The sequence below is a fragment of the Bombina bombina genome, chromosome 9 (genome assembly GCF_027579735.1).
Source record: "Bombina bombina isolate aBomBom1 chromosome 9, aBomBom1.pri, whole genome shotgun sequence".
NCBI lineage: Eukaryota > Metazoa > Chordata > Amphibia > Anura > Bombinatoridae > Bombina > Bombina bombina.
In genome coordinates, this window is record NC_069507.1 from 237,095,962 (window position 1) to 237,121,718 (window position 25,757).

Sequence of the window (25,757 nt, forward strand, 5' to 3'; positions counted from 1 at the left end):
AAGAGTCTTGTACCTGAAGTTTGCGCGGCACGTGGAATTTAGACATTGCAGCAGCCTCAGAACTCTAATTATAAATAAAACACACACAATTATTCCACCATTTAAGGAACATTAAACATTAAATACATTTTTTTTTACTAAGCATAATTATACATTTTATATTGCAATCCCAAAGGGTTTCATGTTGCTTCAACTCGATCATATCAGCAGCCAATTAGAAACTATTGCACAAACTGATATTAAATAATTTTCTGAGATAGTCTACTCCAAAATGTTTATTGTTTAAAAAGATAGATAACTTCTGCACAGTTATATTAATACACTTTTTACCTCTGTGATTACCTTGTATCTAAGCCTCTTCTGACAGCCCCCTGATCACATGGCTTTTTATTTATTATCTATTGACTTGCATTTTAGCCAATTAATGCTGTGTCCTGCACAACTCCACTGGATAGAGCACAGTGTTGTTTATATGGCCCACATGAATTAGCAGTCTCTTGTAAAAATCTAATAATAAAAAATATGTGATAAGACGCTCTGTGTAGTGGCCTAGAAATAGGCAGAAATGTAGAGGATTAAATGTTATAAAGTATATTAATATAACAATGTTAGTTGTGCAAAGCTGAGGAATGGGTAGTAAAGGCATTATCTATCTTTTCAAACAATAATAATTTTGGTGTAGACTGTCCCTTTAATGTTGCTGAATTTAATGTATCTCAATTCCCTTAAAGTGACAATGCACTCCGAAAAAGCAGGTGATTGTATTCAAAGTTGCTGCAGGAAGCAGCCTTTCACATGGATTGGTCTCTCTCCCACTCCCCACTTTGAAGATGATTTTGGCAGCTACTCTTGTTAAATATAAGTGGCAATTTCACAAAACAAAATTAACTATTTCAAATTATAAATGGGCTATTTGTAAAATGGATCACTGGGAAAAGAGAGAAAATGTTATAGTACAATATGTAAAGGACCATTAAATACATTAGAATTGTATAATCAGCAAGGGCTTAATAAAAAAGACAATGCTGTAGAACTCTGTCTGAAATTTAAAAAAGCTGTAGATTTTGTTTTCTGACAAATGTATTTTGCTTCCATTTGCCGGTCCCCTGCAGCATCATGTGACAACTATCAACCAGCCACAGACTCATATACCTACAGAATACAATGTGTGTCTTGCACATGCTCAGTAGTAGCTGGTGCCTCAGAAAGTGTGCAAATATAAAATGTGCAAAATGTAATAACAGAAGTAAATTGAGAAGCGCATGCGCTATCTGAATCACAAAAGTTTAGTTTTGACTTTAGTGTCCCTTTAATGTTTAAATAACTGTACCTCACATACAAACATTATAACAATAATGATACTAGATAGTGTAAATAGCCAAAAGATAGCAGCCCACTTGCACATTTCCTTTATTCACAGAAACAAGAAACAGTAATGTGTCACTGCAATGGCTAAGCATTTTAGAGACCAGTGAATTTTAAAGGAGCAACTGTCCAGTTCACTTCCATTATTTTAATGTGCAATAGTTTTATATTTACACTTTCTGAGACACCAGCTCCTATTGAGTTTGTGCAAGAATTCACAGTATAAATGTATATGTATGTTGTGATTGGCTGATGGCTGTCACATGATCCAGAAGGAAAACAAATGAAACTAACTGTCAGAAAAAATATTACTTCTCATTTGAAAATCAGACTAAGGGTCTAACGGTCTTAAGCTCTTTGCTCTTGACTGTTGCATTTTATATATTTATTTCACAGTGCAGTCAAAACAGTGTCTTGGGCTATGCCAATGTATGAAGATACTTACATTAGGATTCCAAACACTATAGATAGAGCTATACCATTCCTGGGCATCATTCCTGCAGAAGATACAAACAATATAAAAAAAAACGTATTGATTCAAGGCAGCTGACACATTTGATATTTGGGATGATACATTATAGGTACATGATGTATTTAGAATAAAATGTAGTCTAATCTAATAATAATTGTAGATAATATATATATATATTCAAAATAAATGATTTGTTTAACCCTTTCGTGACAGGGTTAAAGTGCCTACATCGGAACAACTGTTCCGATGTAGACAAATTGAAACTACGCGATCGTGCATACGATCGCGAGATTTCAATTATTGGATCGCATCTGGGGGGCGTCCCTACAATCCTAGGAACGCCCTCCAGACCGCGATTAAATCCCTGAAGCACAGAAGGCTTCAGGACAGCCGTTAGTTATGACGTTCCATTCCGTCATAACGGCTTTAAAGCCCAGTCTAATTATGACGGAATGGAACGGCATAACGGCTTTAAAAGGTTAAACATTGAAGAAATAAGTGTAAAGATCTAGTTTCTATAATGTGCCTTATTTTCTTTACACAATGCTGCTATGTTAAAACCCAGGTTGTCAGTATCAAATCTATGTTGCTGAGGATAATGAGGGAAAAATAACGTGCAAACAATAGCGGTTTTGAAATATAGCAAAATAAAGAAATGTAATTTATCAGGGTTTAAAGCCCCTTTAACATTTCACACAACCATTGTCTGCACAAATTGAGATAAGATAAAGAAATCTTGGGTACACGGAGAGGCCATTCTCTGAGTTACATTTCTAGAAAAGGGAATCAAATAAATAATGAAAATATATAGTGAAAAATGTGCAAATAAATGTTACTATGGGGCATATTTATCCGTATGGAGCTCAATGCCCCGTGTTTCCGGCTCGCCAGAAACAGAAGTTATGAAGCCATAAACAGTCCACCTGCTCTGAGGTGGCAGACAGAAATCGACAGAAATCAACCCGATTGAATACGATCGGGTTAATTGACACACCCTGCTAGCGGCTGATTGGCTGCAAATCTGCAGGGGGCGGTATTGCACCAGCAGTTCACAAGAACTGCAGGTGCAATGATAAATGCCGAGAGCGTATGCTGTCGGCATTTATCGATGTGCAGCGGACATGATCAGTGTTACAATGTCCAAAACAATAAACAGCAAAGTATATAAAAAATGAAAGAAATCTAACACTGTGTATTAAAAAATAAAAATAAGAAAGGATGTTTCTCCACCATACATACCAAGCTGGCATAGAGAACTAGGCAAAGATTTAGACCCAAAATCCTGGGACCAAATTTTTACAAATACTAGAAAGTTATCTACCTCCACAAAGATTATAGAATCAAATTACAAAATAATCACAAGATGGTATCTTACCCCCTCCCGTTTAAAATATCTATTCTCTCAACTCTCAGACAGATGTTGGAGAGTCTGTAACCAGAGACGCACCATGCGCCACATAGGGTGCACATGTCCACTGCTGTCCAGCTACTGGACTGAAGTTGAAAAGCTGCTAAGGCTCTTATTTCACAACACAAATTTCACACTAGACCCATGCATTGCTCTCTTAAATCTCTACCCTAAACACACATGCAAAATAAGGCTTAGACTAATGCAATTCATAACTAATTCAGCAAAGGTACTGCTGGCCAGCTCCTGGAAGAAACATACTATCCCTCCGACCCAAGAATGGATCAATCATATCACAGACACACTGACCATAGAGGAATATGAGTTTTATAAAATTCAAAAGCTAGACGACATACAATTTTATTGGGAGACAACCCTACAACAATACCAGAATCCTACCCCAAACACAGGAACATAGCCCTGAGCACCCTTGAATTCACCTTAAAAATGGATGACACCTCTGACCTCAAAATAGCCTAATTACAAGGAACTTACAAACTCTTTCAATTATCCCCCCCCCCCTTATGCAATGGACCTTCTTCTCCCTCTCCCCCCTCTCCCTATCCTAGAATGTATTTATTCACTTACTGTTTCTGTTGTTATGTATCAATAACTGCTGGCAACTTTCTTTCACTATTGTTAATGGATGGGATTTACCTGTTACGTTTTATCTGGTTGTACAATTTATTGCACAAAATCAATAAAAATATAGTTAAAAAAAAAAAGGTTAAAGTACTAACATAGTTCCACGTAGTATCCAAGAAATATCCAAGTAACCTCAGGAGGAAAAGGTAAACATAGCGTGATTCTGTTGATGAGTAACAAGGCAAAAAGTAGTGACTTAACTCACATTAAATAGAGCTATAACTGAGCTCTCAGGATATAAGTGCTAGAGCTGTAGAGTATAAGAATATCATAAATGTATTAAAACCCATGTTGTGAACCAAAAAATGTTCCGGCTTCTAAACTTACATTTTTGCTTTTCAAATAAAGATAGCAAGAGAATGAAGAAAATTTGATAATAGGAGTAAATTAGAAAGTTGCTTAAAATTGCCTGCTCTATCTGAATCATGAAAGAAAAAAAATTGGGTTCAGTGTCCCTTTAACAGTCGATATTGGAAGCAGCCAGTCTGTGTAATAAGTCCCACCTCTTGTGATGTCACATGTACGTGCAAAATGAATCTCTGAGATTTTAATAAATGTATGATATTTTTATACTCATCCATTCGTTCCTTGCAAGTTCATTCACCTGTGAGTGAGGGATTAACAAACACAGCTCTACAACACGTTAACAGTTACCTGCCTGGTTACCTCCCTGGAAAGGAGAGTTACAGCTCTAACGCTTCTATCCCAAGAGCTCAGTTATAGCTCCTATTTACCCTGTTACTTATCAACAGAATCATGCTATGTTCACCTTTTCCTCCTGAGGTTACATTTTGTGGATACTACGTGTCAAAGTAGAAAGATATTAGGACTATATCCTATCTTATTTTTATTTTAGATTTTTTTTAATATACAGTGTGTGTGCATGTGTGTTTGTGTGTGCGCGCTTGTGTGTATTTGTGTGTATATATATATATGTGCGTGTGAGTGTGTATGTGTGTGTGTATATAAGTGTGTGTAAGTGTGTGTAAGTGTGTGTGTGTCAGTGTGTGCGTGTATGTGTGTGTGTGCATGTGTGTGTGCGCACATGTGTGTATTTGTGTTTATGTAGTGTGTGTGTATGTGTGTGTGAGTGTATGTCAGTGTGTGAGTGTGCGCATGTGTGTGTATGTCAGTGTGTGAGTGTGCGCATGTGTGTGTATGTGTTTGTGAGTGTATGTGTGTGCGTGTGTGTGTGCGTGTATGAGTGTGTATGTCAGTGTGTTTGTGTGTGTATGTGTGTGTGTGGGAGTGTGCAAGTGTGTGTATATGTGTGTGAGTGTGCATGTGTGTGTGAGTGTGCGCATGTGTGTATGTATGTGTGTGTGTGCGCATGTGTATATGTGTGTGTATATGTGTGTGTGTGCATGTGTGTGTGTGCATGTGTGTGTGAGCATGTGTGTCTGTATGTGTGTGTGTGCGTGCGCATGTGTGTGTGAGCATGTGTGTATGTGTGTGTGTGTGCGTGCGTGCGCATGTGTGTGCGCATGTGTGTGTGAGCATGTGTGTCTGTATGTGTATGTGTGTGTGTGCGCATGTGTGTGTGTGCATGTGTGTTTTCTTAAACTGAATTTGATATTTGAGTTTATTGGTTACAAATATATTACATCTGTAACCCTGTATTAATCAAGTGTCTGTTGCACTTTGTGCTGCCACTCCTTTGTGCTGACTAAAAAGCCCAGCAGAGAACAAGCATGATCCCTGCACAGATACACATTTAATAATTACACATTTGCTTATAAAGGGTAAAACCTACCCAATTAGGAAGTATTTGCGTTTTTCTGTTTTTAGGCAGAGCACATTCTGCTCCGAGCAGTTAAACCATTTTACAAAAGCTTCGTTATTTTCCTCTTTTGTGAGCCCACATCTAATTTCTTGGATTCTGTAGAAAAGAAAAATAAATATAAGAATTCTGTTAAATATGACTTTACAATTTCTTACACAATTACAATTGAAATATTTAACATATGTTTGTAATTTGTATTATTTTCTAAATCACTGGCAGCCAGAGAGGGTTACAGCTAAGAATTGCAGGGGTGTTAAAGAAGGGGAAAGCCTAAGGATTAAAATACTTTTTCTCACATAAAAAGCTGATTTAGGGGCATATTTATCAAGTTCCGTATTTCTGGCGAGCCTGCAGGCTCGCCAGAAACCGCAGTTATGAAGCAGCGGTCACAAAGACCGCTGCTCCATAACCTGTCCGCCTGCTCTGAGCAGGCGGACAGACATCGCCGGAAATCAACCCGATCGAATATGATCGGGTTGATTGACACCCCCTGCTGGCGGCCGATTGGCCGCGAGTCTGCAGGGGGCGGCGTTGCACCAGCAGCTCTTGTGAGCTGCTGGTGCAATGCTGAATATGGCGAGCGTATTGCTCGCCGTATTTAGTGAGGTCTGGCGGACCTGATCCACAGTGTCGGATCAGGTCCGCCAGACCTTGATAAATAGAGCCCATAGTCTTATTACAAAACTAATCTGTTGTGCTGCTACAGAATAACATATCACACAAGTCTAAACATTTTAAAAACAAAATAAAATAATTTTTACTGTAATTGCTTTTCAATAGCCAAACTTCATCCACTATTTGCCTTATGTAGAGAAGCCAATCCGGGCTTCAGTCTGCACACAACAAGGCTCAACACAGTCATGAAGTCAGTATAAAGTACAACTTTTTTGCAGTTGTTATTAGTTAAAGACAATTAGGGGCAGATATGTAGCAGGGTTAGACTTGAGAAGTTAGCAGGTGCATTCCAAGTTCTGAGAATTAGAAATTGCACAACTTTCAGAGCTAAATTACATGAAAAGGGGTAAAATAAATAATGATAGTATATTGCAAAGTTGTTTCATTATGTATAACTAAGCATTTTATATAAAAATCTTAAGGTGTTTACTGTCCCTTTTAAACAAAAAAAGATTTTGAGTATGCAATATCTAAAACCGGAAGTAGGCATATATGTGATTAACTTATTAAGGGGCACTAAAGTAAAAATTTTACTTTCATGATTCAGATAGAACATGCAGTTTCTAATTTATTTCCATTATCTAATTCTGATGTTTTTTATATGCACATTTTATATAAACCAGCTCCTACTAAGCATATGCAAGAGTTCACAGTGTGATTGGCTGATGGCTGTCACATAATACAGGGGCCAGAAAATGAAAGGAAATTTTGAAATGTGTTAGAAAAAACATCTACTGCTTATTTACAATTCAGAGTAAATGCTATTTCATTGTTTTTAATTATGTCCTTTTGGATTATGCAATTTTACTATATTTAATGGTCCGTAACCAAGTTTAGTTCAGTGTGTCAGACCCAAGGAATATTAGATTTGGAAATTTTATTTTTTGTACTTATGACTAACCAATATGCTCATTTAATTTCTATTTACACAGAGATACAATTAAATAAAATTATTGAAATGCAAAACATAGTCTTCTAATTTTAATTTTTATACTGACTAGTTTTTTAAATACATGTATATTTTTATGTACTTTTTGAAGTCAGTGCAAAGTCAATTAAAGCCAAAGAAAAACCAAATATATATATATATAAACAACGCAGATTCCAGTTTATGTAGCTCAGTTTACAAGTCAGTTTACAAATTGGCTAATTAATGTGTGTTTCTAAATAAACGTCACATAAAACTGATAGTTGTCTGTAAATAGCAACTAAATTAAGTTTAAATAAAGCCTCAGTGGAATAAAAGCTTGATTATGTTACTGCTTTTAGATTGGTTTACATTAAATGTCACCTGATATTATTTGAAAAAAAAGGTTCATTTAAATGTTGGTGCTGTTCTGTGAAAGTGTAAAAGATAAATATGCCCCATATTGTCAGCATTTGAACAGCAAACCACTCTGATACATGCAAACAATAGTAAAATAACCTAAAATATTTGTGGTGCTTTCATTAAAGGGACAGTAAACTTAGGTATTAATGTTACTAGAGATGTACTTTCGTTTTCCCATGAATGCACATTCGTAACGAAAACAAATATCCAAATTAATACACCAATGAAAATGAAAGAAAACAAATAAATACAGACACATTTTGTCAGTATTAGTTTCCTTTAATTTTTTAAAGGGTTAATGCTTACCTTTTGCTTGCCGGAGAGCGCACTAACCCAATCCTCTTCTTGCTAGAGCCCCAGACTCACTAACAGGAGGATTAGTGCGATTGGCTAACAGGACAGACACTAAATTATTTGCAGGTCCTGGGAACCAAGGGTGTTAATCCTGCTGATAGTGTGCATGGGGCTTTGGCAAGAAGAGGAATGGGTTAACGCATTCTCCAACAAGCAAAAGATAAGTATACAGTTAAGGTGAATATTTACCTGTAACTTTGAGCATTTAGATTTATCTTAATGGAAACTAATGTAAATGTTTAACGAATATTCAGTATTCATTTCATTTTAAACTAAATAAAAAACGAAAAGGGGAGCCAACAAATATTCAGGGAAACAAATCTCCCCGAATATTCGTTACAAAAATTTTGTCTAAAAAGAAAATTTCTTGGCTACACAATTCTGAATCTGACATAATGTGACGGTACCTGTGAAAAAAATAAAGACAATTAAACATTTAACCCCCCAAAAGTTACCTTACGTTAATCATCGTACTTTTCTTCTCTGCTGTTTATTTTAAAACTGTCTCGGGCTCGCTGTCTACTCACAGTGTACCTTTTTGCCAACAGCTTTTCCCAGCACAGGAGCGCACAACATTCTGTTGAACGGCACACAAGGGTGCATTGCGATTAGATAGCGAGCCTGTGAAAGGTTTTTTTTTTAAAAAAAAGCAGAGCAGGTAAGGAAAACGATGAAGGTAAGTAATTTTCTTAATTTTTTCACAGGTACCACTAGCCAAATGTTAAATAATTTTGCACCTATGTTTACTCTCCTTTTAATTCTTAAACGTCCTTTTCTTTGGTATAATGAATCTTTTTTTTTTATTGTACATATTGGGTAACACATACTCGCTTATCATAATGCTGCCTATTGGGTCTTCTTTAGTTGAATTCATATAGTATGATAGTTTGTAGACGTCCCCGGGAGCAGTCCACAGTGCAAAACTTCTTGTTTTCCATGAATTCTGAAATATAACATATTTTACAATTTACAAAGTAAATAAAAAGAAAAACCATAAACAAAATGAGACAAGAAGGCATACTTTTTATGGTTTCTACAAGGTATTACGGTTGCACATTGCAGTATAAATTTAAATATTTATAATAATATTTGAGTACCACTATATTCCCTATTTTTTGTATTACGGTAACAGCTGCAATATGAGCTAACTTTGAAGGGACATTAAAATCAAATTTGAATTCCCCATAAAGGTAAAGGTCCCAAGTGGAGAACAAAAACAGTGCCATAGTGCGTTACGTTGCTTGAGCACAATAAATAGTGATTCCATTAAGTCCTAAGTTGTTTTTTTATCACTCTAGTGATAGTATAGGGATGCAATGACTAACCTTGGCACTTCAGATGTTTTGAAAACTACATTTCTCATGATGCTTAGGCACACTGCAGTCTAGTTGAGCATCATGGGAAATGTAGTTCCAAAACATCAGGGGGGTCAAGGTTAACCATCACTGGTCTAGGGCACACTAAAATCTGCATGTGAGATAGCACAGGTGTGATAAATTCCTCACCTAATAAAATTCTATGGGAGCTCAGAGTAAAATTAATGTCAGATATCACTTGTACGCTAAACTGATATTACACTTAGCCGAGAGTACACTAAGCTGATGGTATACTAAGCCTAGAGTGCCCTAAGCCAGTGGTAGACTAAGCCTAGAGCGCACTAAGCCGGTGGTAGACTAAGCCTAGAGTGCACTAAGCCGGTGGTAGACTAAGCCAACAGTGCACTAAGCCGGTGGTAGATTAAGCCAAGAGTGCACTAAGCCGGTGATAGACTAAGCCAAGAGTGCATTAAGCCGCTGGTAGACTAAGCCTAGAGTGCACTAAGCCTGTTGTAGACTAAGCCAACAGTGCACTAAGCCGGTGGTAGACTAAGCCAAGAGTGAACTAAGCCGGTGGTAGACTAAGCCAAGAGTGAATTAAGCCAATGGTAGACTAAGCCAACAGTGCACCAAGCTGGTGGTAGACTAAGCCAAGAGTGCACTAAGCCGGTGGTAGACTAAGCCAAGAGTGCACTAAGCCATTGGTAGACTAAGCCAAGAGTGCACTAAGCCAGTGGTAGACTAAGCCAACAGTGCACCAAGCCAGTGGTAGACTAAGCCAAGAGTGCACTAAGCCGGTGGTCGACTATGCCAAGAGTGCACTAAGCCGGTGCTAGACTAAGCCAACAGTGCACTAAGCCGGTGGTAGACTAAGCCAAGAGTGCACTAAGCCGGTGGTAGACTAAGCCAACAGTGCACTAAGCCGTGGTAGACTAAGCCAAGAGTGCACTAAGCCGGTGGTAGACTAAGCCAACAGTGCACTAAGCCAGTGGTAGACTAAGCCAAGCGTGCACTAAGCCATTGGTAGACTAAGCCAAGAGTGCACTAAGCCGGTGGTAGACTAAGCCAACAGTGCACTAAGCCAGTGGTAGACTAAGCCAAGCGTGCACTAAGCCATTGGTAGACTAAGCCAAGAGTGGACTAAGCCAGTGGTAGACTAAGCCAACAGTGCACTAAGCCAGTGGTAGACTAAGCCAAGCGTGCACTAAGCCATTGGTAGACTAAGCCAAGAGTGGACTAAGCCAATGATAGACTAAGCCAAGAGTGCACTAATCCGGTGGTAGACTAAGCCAAGAGTGCACTAAGCTGATGGTACACTAAGCCAAGAGTGCACTAAGCCGGTGGTAGACTAAGCCAAGAGTGCACTAAGCCGGTGGTAGACTAAGCCAAGAGTACAATAAGCTGATGGTAGACTAAGCCATGAGTGCACCAAGCTGATGGTAGACTAAGCCAAGAGTGCACTAAACTGATGGTAGACTAAGCCAAGAGTGCAATAAGCCGGTGGTAGACTAAGCCAAGAGTGCACTAAGCCGGGGGTAGACTAAGCCAAGAGTGCACTAAGCCAGAGGTAGACTAAGCCAAGAGTGCAATAAGCCGGTGGTACACTAAGTCAAGAGTGCATTAAGCACTAAGGACTGGTCAAGAACAAAAGTAAAACTTACATACTTATTGGCTGGCACAGGAATCAATCAAATGACAGTTAAATTGTTATTGAATAATGTAAATGTGAACTGTCAAAGCCGTTCCTGCATAAATAGCTTAAATTACTTTCCTGCTTTAGAGTAATGGTCTTAACAATTGTTTTTTGTTGCACATATTTGATTGGTACGTTCTTCATTACAGGACAGTTCATCTATCAGTTTTGGATGCAAATCGTTTTGAAAAATTTGACAACTTTTAGGCCAAAAACAAATACAATATAATCCATCACATTACCTTGTTTCCAAAAATATATGCAGGGGGGGACTTAATCAGACTCCCTTTTCTGATAATGTTATTCTCAGATATTTCTGAAAATTAGATTAAGAAAAAATAGAACACTAAATTATTTAAATTATGGTAAAAATAAAAGCATGAGATTAAAATCCTATGTTTCATAAAAGTAATAGCCACAAAAAAACTATTGTATCTGCAAGTATCTTTTCCCCAAAAGTATACTGTAAAGATTTTTACCTATGCATCAGAGAACTCTGGGTAAGATATGCAAATGAGCTACGAACACAATATTCTTTTTCTGCTTCCAGCACTTTGTTTAACCATAGAAATCCCCTTACGGGGTAGGTGCAGCAAAATGAAAACCACTTCTGGACAACCATTCCAAACTCAGCTGTAATCAGCAGAAGATATGTTTGATAAGTGAAGCTTATTTCCAGGGCAAAAGCAATAATCATTTAAGCCAGTGTGAAGATAAAAGCATGAGATGTATCTAATTTGCATATTTTACTCAGAGTTCTCTGGTCCATTGGTAACCTTGTATACAGAATACTTCTGGAGAAAAGCAATGGGGGATTCTTACCTAGATTTGCCCATTGGCTATACAATAATTTTTGTGGCTCTTACTTACAAAGTACAATACATGATTCACCTTAGATATTCTTTACAACAGGATAATTATGATGTATGAAAAATTGTTGACATTATTCAGGATGAACCAAATAATTATTACCAAAATGATTCCTTTGGATGGTCAGTATTATGGCTGGACTCTTTTGCAGTATATGCTGTTACAAGGCTCACAAATGAGCAATATGTTTGCATTTTACTTGCCCAAACCAACTGTGTCTAATAAAGGGAAGATAATGGTTTAAAGGGACAGTAAAGCCATAGTTAGACATTCATGATTTAGACAGAACATACAAGTTTAAACAACTTTCCAATGTACTTATATTATTTAATTTCCTTCCTTCTCTCGCTATCCTTTGCTGAAAGGTTCATTTAGGAAAGCTCAGGAGCAGCAAAGAACCTAGGTTCTAGCTGATGATTGATGGCTGCATATATATGCCTATTGTTATTGGCTCACCCATGTGTTCAGTCAGCAACCAGTAGTGCATTGCTGCTCCTTCAACAAATGATAAAAAGAGAATTAAGCACATTTAAAAATTTAAGTAAACTGGAAAGTTGTTTAAAATTGTATGTTCTACCTAAATCATGAAATATTTGTTTGGGTTCATATCCCTTTAAATTTCAAATCATTCAAACTGAATAGAGCTAGTTTTAAAGTTATGAATTTTTGTCTCTTCTAGCAAAATTAAACTTCTCAGACATTGCTATGAAATAGAGCATTATGATATTTTATTTCCATAGAAAACTCAAATAATAAATAATTCTTAGAAACACCAAGCTGACGAGTTAATTAGTAAATAAGTGCACTCAAATTGCAACAATTTAGTACTTTGTAACGTGACCCAAGTGTTTTATGATGATTACCTACCTGAGACTGATAATGAACGTCTTTTTGTCAACATTCTGTATCAGTTTCCTGCCAAGAAAGAATGAGGTTAGGCGTGATAAACAATACTTAAAGGGACAGTCTAGTATAAATTAAACTTTCATTATTCAAATAGGACTTTTAATTTTAATCAACTTAACAATTTACTTTTATCATCAAATTTGCTTTTTTCTCTTGGTATTCTTAGTTTAAACTAAACATAGGTAGGCTCATATGCTAATTTCTAAGCCTTTGAGGGCTGCCTCTTATCACATGCTTATCACACACAAAGAGACAGAAAGTACACGTGGGCCATATAGATAACACTGTGTTCAGGCACAGAAAGTTATTTAAGATCTAGCACAATACAATGCTAAATTTAAGACAATAGATAATAAACAGTCACAGTCATGTGATCAGGGGGCTGGAAGAAGGTTCTTAGATACAAGGTAATCACAGTGGTAAAAAGAGTATTAATATAACTGTGTTGGTTATGTAAAACTGGGGAATGGGTAATAAAGGGATTATCTATCTTTTAAAACAATAACAATTCTATGGTTGACTGTCCCTTTAAAGGGACACTAAATCCAAATGTTTTCTTTCATGATTCAGATAGAGCAGCAATTTTAAGCAACTTTCTAATTTTCTCTTATTATCATTTTTTCTTTGTTATTTTGCTATATTTATAAAAATAAAAAGCAGGAATGTAAAGCTTAGGAGCTGACCCATTTTTGGTTAAGAACCTGGATTATGCTTGCTTATTGTAGCCACCAATAAGCAAGCACTATCCTGGGTGCTGAATCTAAAATGGGCCAGCTCATAAGCTTTGCATACCTGCTTTTAAATAAAGATAGCAAGAGAATGAAAAAAAAATTACAATTGAAGTAAATTAGAAAGTTGCTTTAAAATGGCATTCTCTATCTGAATCATGAAAGAAAAAAATTGGGTTTAGTGTCCCTTTAATTTAAAATAGACCTTTCATTTAAAGGTTAATTGAACATTAAATTTAACATCACATAAAATGTAACATTATTCTAATTTACATTCAATATTTATTTTGCTGCCTTTTGCTTTAAAATACATGTGAAATTATGTTTGTTCCCCTTCCCTCTTCTAGGGAGGTTTGGGTTAAAGGGACACTGAACCCAAAAATGTTTGTGATTCAGATAGCGCAGCAATTTTAAGCAACTTTCTAATTTACTCCTATTATCAATTTTTCTTCATTCTTTTGGTATCTTTATTTGAAAAAGAATGCATCTAAGCTTTTTTTTGGTTCAGACTTCTAGAAAGCACTTTTTTATTGGTGGATGAATTTATCCACCAATCAGCAAGAACAACCCAGGTTGTTCACCAAAAATGGGCCGGCATCTAAAATTACATTCTTGCATTTCAAATAAAGATACCAAGAGAATGAAGAAAATTTGATAATAGGAGTAAATTAAAAAAGTTACTTAAAATTTCATGCTCTATCTGAATCACAAAAGGAAAAATTTGGGTTCAGTGTCCCTTTAATACTTTAATTAACTTTTCTGTGAACTAGTGTTTTCCTCTCCCTCACCTTGTCACTTGTGTCACTTGCTTTCTTAAAGTGTATTATCAGTTTGCTTCAACTTTCATGATTAAAAAATGTACTATGGGTGTAAATATTATTGTGTATATAAAGTACATTAATATTTAGCATTTAGACAGAGATAAGAATCATTAATGAACTATGCTGTATCAGCAGTAAACCACCTTAAAGAACCACTCACTTTAGTAGAACTACATTATTAACAAGTGCATAATAAAAAGACAATGTAATAACACTTAGGGGGCGTTTTTTTCTTACCCCTGAATGCTGCTATATGCAGCTGTGAAGGCTCGCGTGAAACATAAGTTAAGAAGCAGCGGTCTTAACATAGCTGTTCCTTAACTCGTCCGCCTCCTCTGAGGTGGCGGACATCAATTCGCCCTATCGCATATGATTGGGTTGATTGACACCACCTGCTAGCGGACGATTGGCCGCGAATCTGCAGGGGGCGGCATTGCACAAGCAGTTCACCAGAACTGCTTGTGAAATGTGAAATGCTGACAGCTCATGTCCATCCGACAGTTAGTAAATCGGCCCCTATCTCTGAGTTTCAAATAAGCAGTAGATTTTTTTCTGACAAATTTATTTTTTCTCCCATTTCCGGCCCCTTGTATGGTGTGACAGCCATCAGCCAATCACAGACTAGTATACGTAATCCCTGTGAGCTTTTGCACATACTCAGTAGGATCTTGTTCCACAGAAAGTGTGAATACAAAAAGACTGAGCAAAATTTGATAATGGAAATAAATTAGAAAGTGTCTTAAAACTGCATGTTCTTTCGGAATCATAAAAGTTTATTTTGACTTGAGTGTCCCTTTAAAGGAAGAGAAAGAAGCTGAGAAGAAAACTTTTCCATAACTGTACACAAGCAAACAACAATTTGTGTCTAAATCCTATATGTGTGTATTAGCTTGTGATTGGGTAGCAATTGGGGACAGAGAAATCAGTGAAAAAGATAAAAAAACATAAAATAGACATGTGCGTTTCAATTCGTTCCCAATTGAAATTCGGACGAATTTGTTAAATTCGGAGATTCGGATCGATTCGAATTTCCGAATTACAGTAGTACCGAATAAATCCGAATTAGTTCGAATTTATTCGTTACATTCGGATGGCCACTAGTATTGTACAGTATATTAGGTTATATCACTCTGCTATGGGTTACACCTAATATACAGTACATAATACTAGTCTAATACACAGCACATCCCACCTAATACATACCGAAATTCCGAATCGAACCGAACCGAATCCAGCCGAATTTATTTGAATCCGAATTAATCCGAAACAAATTCATTAAAATTTTCCCGATTTCTAATCGATCCGAACCGAAATTCGAAAACATCCGAATCGATTTGACAAAATAAAGGTGCTTTATTCATTGCAATATTCTTTGCAGATATGAATTCACATACAACTTACAATACGTGTTAAAACATCAGATAACAATATATTCTGACATATGAGTTACCAGTCTGTAATTGTAATGTATAACCCAACTCTCTTGTTTGTTCTTAGCCAGCTAAGCCCAAAACGTAGACATGGATCTGCAACAGATCTCTATGGGAGCTATTCACTAATCCCTGATTGTCCAACTCACTTTTGCAAAAAAAAAGTTTGGTTGGAAAAATTGACCACACTTTACCAAACTTGTGAACCAAGTGGCCTAAACTTGTATATAATTGGCTGTAATTTATTTTCTTATCGTTAACTAACTTTGCACCAATTTTAAACAGCTCAGTGATGATTTAAATAACTTCAAACCAGCTTTATAGTTTCTTTTGTATTATATCGAAAAAATAATTGCAGGTAAAGTGTGTCTAAAATGTATATAAAGAGGGTGTATTTGCATTTTTATCAATTGTATTTAATTATCTCTTTGTTTAAATCTCCCATTTTTATAATTGACAAATTAATCTGATACATAATATTTGCCTGTATTTTTGTTATTGTAAAGTCTAACCTATTGCCCCAAGTCCGTTGCCTCAGAATTACACTTGCCCCCACATCCAATCGCTTTCTTCATCCTGCCACAACCACCTACGCAATATTTCCAAGATTTGCCCTTTTCTGAGCGCTAACACCACAAAGCAAATAATCCACTCCCTTTTTATTTTCCGACTTGACTAATGCAATAACCTACTTACTGGCCTTCCTCTTTCCCGCCTCTCCCCCCTTCAATTCATCCTAAATGCCTCTGCCAGGCTAATCCACCTTTCCCATCACTCTGTATGTGCTGCACCTCTCTGCAAGTCCCTTCATTGGCTCCCCATTCACAGCAGAATTAAATTCAAAATTCACACCCTTATATACAAAGCTCTCAACCAACGCCAGTCCCCACTACCTATCCTCTCTAATCAACAAGTATAATCCAGCCCGCCCACTAAGATCCAATAATAACCTGCTCCTTGCATCTTCAACTATCACCTCTTCCCATGCTAGACTGCAGGACTTCTGACGTGCAGCACCTACCCTCTGGAACACTCTCCCTCGTGCTGTCAGGCTATCCCCTAATCTTTCTTCTTTTAAATGCTCCCTGAAGACGTTTTTGCAGAGAAGCCTACCACCCAACTCAGTAATAAATGAATTTCACTTACCTAACATTTCCCTCATCTAACTCTGCATTAACATATTTCTCAATCTTGCAGTCTTCACCTTCTGTTTCTAAACCTCCTACTCTTCTAGATTGTAAGTTCCCACGGGAATAGGGCCCTCAATTCCTCTGTGTTTGTAAAATATTGTCTTGTCTCTTACAAGTTTTATATCATTGTTTTATTTAAATTAATTGTACCCATGGACAGCTCTGCGGAATATGTTGGTGTTTTATAAATAAAGTATAATAATAATAATAATAATAATAATAATAATAATATAGCAAGCTGGTACATGAAGAAGAGTATCTTAAAAAGCCCTAAAGCCAGCTGAAAATGTTGACCTCATGTCAGTTGTCAATGAAGTCAATAATTTGTAGACAGCCAACTTGCTATAATTCTAATCAGAAATTGTCTATTTTTTTTTATTGATTTGGACCAACTTGGAACATACAAGTTGCCTGTATTGGATGCCTTTATAACTGAAATAATAACTGACTTGGAGCTTTTTATCTATTCCAGTTGACTCAGACTAATTTAGGTTGCTGCTTGTGTACAGTCTCAACCTAAGTAAACTCACCTCTTTCTCTTTGTATTCTAAGTTGTAATTTCTTAATTTCCATGACAGCATACTGAGGTAGGCTCAGGAGCAGACGTGCATGTGTCTTATGCACTATATGTATAATATTCTTATAAACATTGTTACAAACATTGCTGCCATATGGTGCTCAATACTTTTTCCTGTTTCTAAACTTACCTAGATATGCACTCATGGAAATGAGCTAAGGATACACATAGAAAGATATACATTTGATTATAATTATAATTTAGTTTAATTTTGACTTTTGTGTCCCTATAAATTCAGTTAGTCTATCTGCATCACAGTTTTGTATCAAGTACAGAGCAGGTGTTTTGGTATGAGTAAGTCTCCAATCATATGAAAACATTCAGCTAGCGCTACACATAAGCAGACGTCACTGATAAACAAGTACACCCTGACTTTCTTGTCTCTTATAGTTTTCATAGGATCTGGAGTCTGTGAAAAGGTTAGAGCAACATGTTACAAATTACACTGGAGTATTTGTGTATATATACTTGAAAGGACACTGTAGTGTAAAATTAGTTTCCCCTTAATGTGTCCTAAATAACTTGCTAATACGGACTGCAGAGTATTAAATGTACAAGAAATTGTTAATTCACCATAATTTTTATATTTGAAACAGCTGTTTTTGCTCATGAAAAAAAACATCACCTGTTGTTCTAAGGGGCATGCAAAAAATGGGCTGACCCTGCAGGTAAAGCAGATCTGCTAATGTTTTGTACATCTAAATACACAGCCTAAATAATTAGGTATTAAAATGCAAATTATGGCTGGGGGTTCCATGAGCACAACCTGCTCTTTAAACAGGAACATCTTTCTCTCCTACACCCCCACTGGGAGATTAATTAGTGCTATAGTTTCCTGTTTACATAGCTTTTCTACAGATAATATTTTTGTTATAATTTTTATTTTCAGTGTAGGTGGTGGTTTCTATGGGCAAACTCAACTATTTCAAATAAGAAAATAAAAGTAAATTAAATGTTTGCGAACAATTAAGTACATTCCAGCTGTTAAAATGGACCATTGAGAACACATAAAAGGGAGAAAATGAGAGTGCAAAGTCCCAGACACCATAGAGGGGTTGCTCTGTTTTTAACCTTCTTTGAATAAAAATATATATTTTATTTATATGAATTGAGTTCGTTTAGGTCTTTCTTTTGGATAGTTTTTAATCTGTAATCAGGTCATCTAGATTACAATATAAACCAGTACGTGCTATATAGAATACATTTTACATTTTGAGTTGCTGCTACAGAAACCTTAAAATCATAATTAATAAGAAAAATAACAAGATAAGTATAACCATGTTAAGGTGAATGGAAATATTCTGGTTACCTAAGGAATAAAGGACAAACCACAAGGATTTCTAGTATTTCAACTATTTATTACTCTTGAATGGAGTCCCATCTTAAAAGAGGGCCACAGAGAAAGGTTAATTAGGAATTTACAGAAAATCTCACCTCTTACACCTGAGTTATATAACTAAGCACATTTCTCAAATGGGAGTGGTTACATTACAGAATGTGGCATTCCGAAAAGTTAACTCTTGATGATCCATTAAAATGTGTGTGTATATATATTGGACTGCAATCTCAGACTGGAGTGGGTACACATCCCCAGTCACTTGTGAGTTTTAAATCAGCAAAGAACAGAGGTGAAGCTTAAATGTTATTGGCTGACACAGAAACCAATCAACTGACAAGGACAATGCCAAATTGTTATCGAATCGTGTAAATTGGACCATTTAAAGCCTTTGCAGCCTAAATAGTGCTACAGAATTTTGCAAAAAAAAAAAAAAGATTATAATAAATGTACATTTGAGGTTTTGAACTCTGCAGAAACCCCTCTCCCTCATTTAGAGCAATGGCTTTAACCGCACAAACAAATAAAGTTTTTGTTGTTGCATACATTCACATATTTGTTTTTCCATTATGGGACACTTGTCTACTGTTTTTGGACAAACGCAACAAATAGAATTTTTTTTTTCTCCATTTGTTTGAATCTGAATGAACCTGTCTAATATATATTTTACCAAAATAAATCAGCTCACATGGGGTTAAAAATGGGCAAGGGGCAGAAAGTGTCCCCTCTTTAGTAATAATAAACAAGTGTACCCCTTTTACTTAACACTTGGTGAATGGAGACCTGGATAAAAAAAAAGTATATACAAAAGCAGATCTTATCCAGCACTGCCCATATCAAAGCACTATCTAGCGCAATAACCTACTCATGAATCAACACTGCAGTGTAGACACTTTAAAATGCTTTAATAATCCTACACAATATTTACAAAAATACAAAAACACCAAAGCCAACAAAAAAACTACACACTGCCACCTTTCAGACACCTTGAAGTGCATTAATCAAGAACTCATCATGCTTTACTGTTAAGTCTACTATAACAATTCAATGGTTAGCAAGTAATAAGAATGATATATATATATATATATATATGTATATTTTCAAACTAAATAATTTTAACCAAACTACCAAAATCAGGTCCTACTTAGAAAAATTAGACAATACATATGTAAACAGTCTGCATAAAATTATTGTCTGGATTTATAAACACTGTATACATTTTATTCCTGTTTCTTGCAGAAGGTATTTTTACACTGAATCACTGACTGTTCTGTAATACACAGTGACAACCAGAATAATGCATCATAATTGTGACACATTAGCTCCTTTCAGTCAAATAATTTCAACCAAAAAAAAGTAAAACGTGGCTTTGGTTTCCGCAGTTCCTTTTTGTAAACCTGTTAAGCATTAAACTGATTTACATAATTGCAAACAATACTTCAAAATATATTTCCACAACTATGACTTTCTCCACAGTGATTAAAGCAGAGCCTGAAACTGAAGAACTGGTAAAAAATACATTTAATTTTGCAGGTCCATCCATAAATCTATACTTTAGTTCAAACTTAATTGTTCTTCACAGGTTTTTCTATTTAGTAAACTCCATACAGGTAGGAGCTGTCACTCAAACTGAGTGTCTTAGTGTGTTTGATACTCACAGGTCAATTCTGCCACTTGCCTTTTGCAGGTAAATCCTTCTATAAGGTCCTTCTGTTTTATAGATTTGAAATGAACTGAACTCAGTGAGCTGGAATTGTTTTTGTACTGTTGAAATATGATCTTGTAGGAGTTTCCCTTTGTGCACCTTTCAGTAAAGGGGAATTTTGTTGCAGGTACAGTCTGCAAGGGGAAAAACCAAGACAAGTGGTTTTGCTGACGAAATTAAGAAGGACAAAAAAATAATAATAACATAAATACTTCCTTGAAGCCTTTGCACCTTGAATGTTCTCTGAATCTGTTTTGATTAAAGGGACAGTCTACACCAGAATTTGTATTGTTTTAAAAGATAGATAATCCCTTTATTACCCATTCCCCAGTTTTGCATAACCAACACAGTTATAATAATATACTTTTAACCTCTGCGATTATCTTGTATCTAAGCCTCTGCAAACTGCCCCTTTATTTCAGTTCTTTTGACAGACTTGCAGTCTAGCCAATCAGTGCCTGCTCCCTGATAACAGTGTTATCTATATGAAATACGTGAACTAACACCCTCTAGTGGTGAAAAACTGTTCAAATGCAATGTGAAAGAGGTGGACTTCAAGGTCTAAGAAATTAGCATATGAACCTCCTAGGTTAAGCTTTCAACTAAGAATACCAAGAGAACAAAGCAAAATTGGTGATAAAAGTAAATTGGAAAATTGTTTAAAATTACCTGCTCTATCTGAATCATGAAAGTTTATTTTGGCCTAGACTGTCCCTTTAACTGACTTGCATATGATTTATTATTATTATCATTTTAATGTATAAAGCGAGAACATATTACACAATTCTAAAACAGTTACAAAATAAAATAAACACGTTTTCTGTTAATAATACCTAGACAGACAACCAATAAATATCTAACATTTATTTAAAAGGATACCAATTCAGAAATGTTTCTAAATTAGATTTGTAGGTGTGTGGTGATTTTTAGACAAATTAGTTTTGTAACAAATTAAAGGGATAGTTTAGTCATAATTAAACTTTCATGATTCAGATAGAGCTGCAATTTTAAGCAACTTTCTAATTTACTCCTATTATCAAATTTTCTTCATTCTCTTATCTTTATTTAAAAAAGCAAGAATGTAAGCATAGGAGCCGGCCCATTTTTGGCTCAGCACCTGGGTAGCACTTTCTGATTGGTGTCTAAATGTAGCTACCAATCAGCAAGCTCTACCCAGGTGATGGACCAAAAATGGGCATTCCTAATCATATATTCAAATAAAGATACCAAAAGAACGAAGGGAAATTGATAATAGGAGTAAATTAGGAAGTTTCTTTAAATTGCAGGCTCTATCTAAAAGTTTGTTTGACTAGAGTATTCCTTTAAGGGGTTGATGGCTATCTATTATTTGATATTTGTTATTTGCTTGTTAAAGGCACATAAAACCAATCATTTTTCTTTCATGATAGAGCATTTGTTTTTAAACAACTTTCCAATTTACTTCTATTATCAAATTTAATTTATTCTCTTGATATTCTTTGTTGAAGGAGCAGCAGTGCACTACTGGGAGCTAGCTGAACACATCAGGTGAGCCAATGACAAGAGGCATATATGTGCAGCCACTACTCAACAGAACTGCTGCTCCTGAGCCTACCTAGGTATGTTTTTCATCAAAGGATGCCAAGAGAACAAAGGGAATTAGATATTAGAAGTAAATTGGAAAGTTGTTTAAAACTGCATGCTCTATCCGAATCATAAACTTCTTTTTTTGAGTCTGCTGTTCCTTTAGGTTTTCCAGATACCTCCACATAAAGACACCTACATATAAACACTGTGACTAAGCTGATTCACATATGCCCACAGACTTTATATACAGGTATTGCTGAAGCCAATTGCTTGGGAAATAACATTTGGAATTAAAAAACAGAGCATGTGCAGAGAAAGCAGTTCTTGTAGAGTATCATGATCATCTGTGGTGAAATTAGGAAGTTCAGTACTTCATAAGTCATAAAATTGTGCTCTTATTTAGTAAATTACACATTATAGATTTCCACCTCAGCTAGTTCATTCATATATATGTTTTTATATTAATAGAAACACTTGCAAATTATTTGTGAATGTGTGTGTATGTATTTATGTATGCATGTGCGTGGTGTGTGTATGTATGTGTCTGTGTGTGTTTCTATGTGTGTGTTTCTTTGTGTGTGTGTATGTATGTATGTGTAGTAATGTATGTGTGTATGTATTTATGTGACTGTTTCTATGTGTGTCTGTGCATGTATGTATGTGTGTGTAGTAATGTATGTGTGTGTGTGTGTATTTATGTATGCATGTGCGTGGTGTGTCTGTGTGTGTTTCTATGTGTGTGTGTATGTATGTATGTGTAGTAATGTATGTGTGTATGTATTTATGTGACTGTTTCTATGTGTGTCTGTGCATGTATGTATGGTGTGTAGTAATGTATGTGTGTGTATGTATTTATGTATGCATGTGCGTGGTGTGTGTATGTATGTGTCTGTGTGTGTTTCTATGTGTGTGTGTGTAAGTATGTACTGTATGTGTAGTAATGTATGTGTGTATGTATTTATGTGACTGTTTCTATGTGTGTCTGTGTATGTATGTATGTATGTATGTGTGTGTGTGTGTAGTAATGTATGTGTGTGTATGTATTTATGTGACTGTTTCTATGTGTGTGTATATATGTATGTGTGTGTGTATGTATGTGTGTGCTGTGTAGTAATGTATGTGTATATGTATTTATGTGATTGTTTCTATGTGTGTCTGTGTATGTATGTATGTATGTATGTGTGTGTGTGTATGTATGTGTGTGTGTGTTTCTATATGTGTGTGTGTGTAGTAATGTATGTGTGTGTGTGTTTCTATATGTCTGCGTGTGTAGTAATGTATGTGTGTGTATGTATTTATGTGACTGTTTCTATGTGTGTCTGTGTATGTATGTGTGTGTGTTTCTATGTGTGTGTGTGTGTAGTAATGTGTGTAGTAGTATATGTGTGTGTATGTATTTATGTGACTGTTTCTATGTGTGTGTGTGTATGTATGTATGTGTGTGTGTGGGTGTATGTTTGTAAGTATGTATAACTATGCATAGGTGGATACATGTGTGTGTGTGTGTGTTGTGTATGCATTTATGTGAGTGTTGTGTGTATGTATGTGTGATATGTGTGTGCTGGCAGGGATAGGCAAGGTGTCCATACCAGCCAGAGGAGGGCTGGTTATATGATCAGTGGTATCTGCATCTGTATAATAACACCAAGCACTATATAATGACACAGTAGTGACACTGGCTCATAGGTATAGCCAGAGGAGGGCTGGTTATATGATCAGTGGTATCGGCATCTGTATAATAACACCCAGCACTATATAATGACACAGTAATGACACTGGCTCATAGGTATAGCCAGAGAAGGGCTGGTTATAGGGTCAGTAGTATCTGCATCAGTATAATAACATCCAGCGCTATATAATGACACAGCAGTGACACTGGCACATGGGTATAGCCAGAGGAGGGCTGGTTATATGATCAGTGGTTTCTGCATCAGTATAATAACACCCAGCACTATATAATGACACAGTAGTGACACTGGCACATGGGTATAGTCAGAGGAGGGCTGGTTATAGGGTCAGTGGTATCTGCATCAGTATAATAACACCCAGCACTATATAATGACACAGTAGTGACACTGGCACATGGGTATAGTCAGAGGAGGGCTGGTTATAGGGTCAGTGGTATTTGCATCAGTATAATAACACCAAGCACTATATAATGACCATAGGCGTCACTACAGGGGGGCAGGGGGGGGGGGGGCAATTGCCCCCCCCCCCCCTTGATTATTCCTTGCCCCTCCAAGTGCCCCCCCCTCACCGAATTAAAGGGACACTGAACCCAATTTCTTTCTTTCGTGAGTCAGATAGAGCATGCAATTTTAAGCAACTTTCTAATTTACTCCTATTATACATTTTTCTTCATTCTCTTGCTGTCTTTATTTGAAAAAGAAGGCATCTAAGCTGTTTTTATTGGTTCAGAACTATGGACAGCACTTTTTTATTGGTGGATGAATTTATCCACCAATCAGCAAGAACAACCCAGGTTGTTCACCAAAAATAGGCTGGCATCTAAACTTACATTCTTGCATTTCAAATAAAGATACCAAGAGAATAAAGAAAATTTGATAATAGGAGTAAGTTAGAAAGTTGCTTAAAATTGCATGCTCTATCTGAATCACGAAAGAAAAAATTTGGGTTCAGTGTCCCTTAAAACAAATTTGTCTGCCATGCTTCCAATAGTCTTGGGTTGTGTGTGACAGGTCCGAATTTAGAGGTCTCAGGTCTGTCCTGTTGTCCCAGTGAGACTGCCTGCTTCAGTCCTGCATTACCCCATCTGTCACTAGCGCTCAGCACATTTAAAAAAAAAAATAGATTTCTTCTAGGATCTAGCTGCTTCTACCATAATGCAAGATTAGCAGCTAGTTACCACCCAGCTAAATACCCCTTGCTTCTTACGTGATTACATTAAGTACAGTGATCACATTAAATAGAACAGAGAGCAGAAGGTAGTTAGGCAGAGCTGATCATCAGAATACATTTTTTTTCTTCGTAAAAAAAAAATCTGCAGAATTTGATTGCAGCAGTCACTGCCTGCTGTGACATCACAGGTTCTTTAACCGGATGGGAACTAGTGATTACCATCTCAGCTCTAATATGCCAGATTCTGCAAGGTATGTTTTAACTTATATGAGAGCACTAATACACATATATTAATACACACAATATTCTCAAAGAGAGAAGGAAAAAAAATAGAGCTTTTAACTTATTTTTAGTAAAAGTTACGTTTTATTTGTACAATTCCCTGTAATTACAAATGTTTGAGTAGATTATTAAGAAATGACACATGATAAAAGTCCTTTAAATATTTTACTTTTTTCCTTCTCTCTTTGAGGGAAATTGGTATATTAAAATATATATTAAAGATATAAGGTCCTATTCCACTACATATATGTATAAAAGTGTAAATAAGTATAATTGATGCATGTGGATCTCTTGAGGGATATCGCAATTATTTTTTCAATACATATAGTATATACCTATATATTATATATATATATATAATTTCAACTTCTTTACCAAAGCCCATAAATTGCTCCTCACATAAATGCAGTAAAGTATTTTCTATGTGCTCTGGTAAACATACAAAT

At 36.1% G+C, this 25,757-nt stretch overlaps 1 protein-coding gene across 2 annotated transcripts in view; it reads right to left on the reverse strand.

Annotated features, from left to right (window-relative positions):
- PLEKHS1 (pleckstrin homology domain containing S1) overlaps positions 1–20,644 on the reverse strand; it is a 59,350-nt gene extending 38,706 nt beyond the window's left edge. Inside the window, exons 1-7 of one of the 2 annotated variants that reach the window (XM_053692699.1) lie at positions 20,578–20,644; positions 12,779–12,826; positions 11,284–11,357; positions 8,860–8,975; positions 5,644–5,769; positions 1,811–1,862; positions 14–64 (exon numbers count right to left, since the gene is read on the reverse strand). In XM_053692699.1, coding sequence (XP_053548674.1) covers positions 14–64; positions 1,811–1,862; positions 5,644–5,769; positions 8,860–8,975; positions 11,284–11,357; positions 12,779–12,812 — 453 coding nt within the window. In that variant the 5' untranslated portion in view covers positions 12,813–12,826; positions 20,578–20,644. Of the gene's footprint in view, positions 1–13; positions 65–1,810; positions 1,863–5,643; positions 5,770–8,859; positions 8,976–11,283; positions 11,358–12,778; positions 12,827–20,557 lie in introns of both variants that reach the window. The other variant, XM_053692698.1, reaches the window with a different exon arrangement.
- Between the last annotated feature and the right edge of the window lie 5,113 nt (positions 20,645–25,757).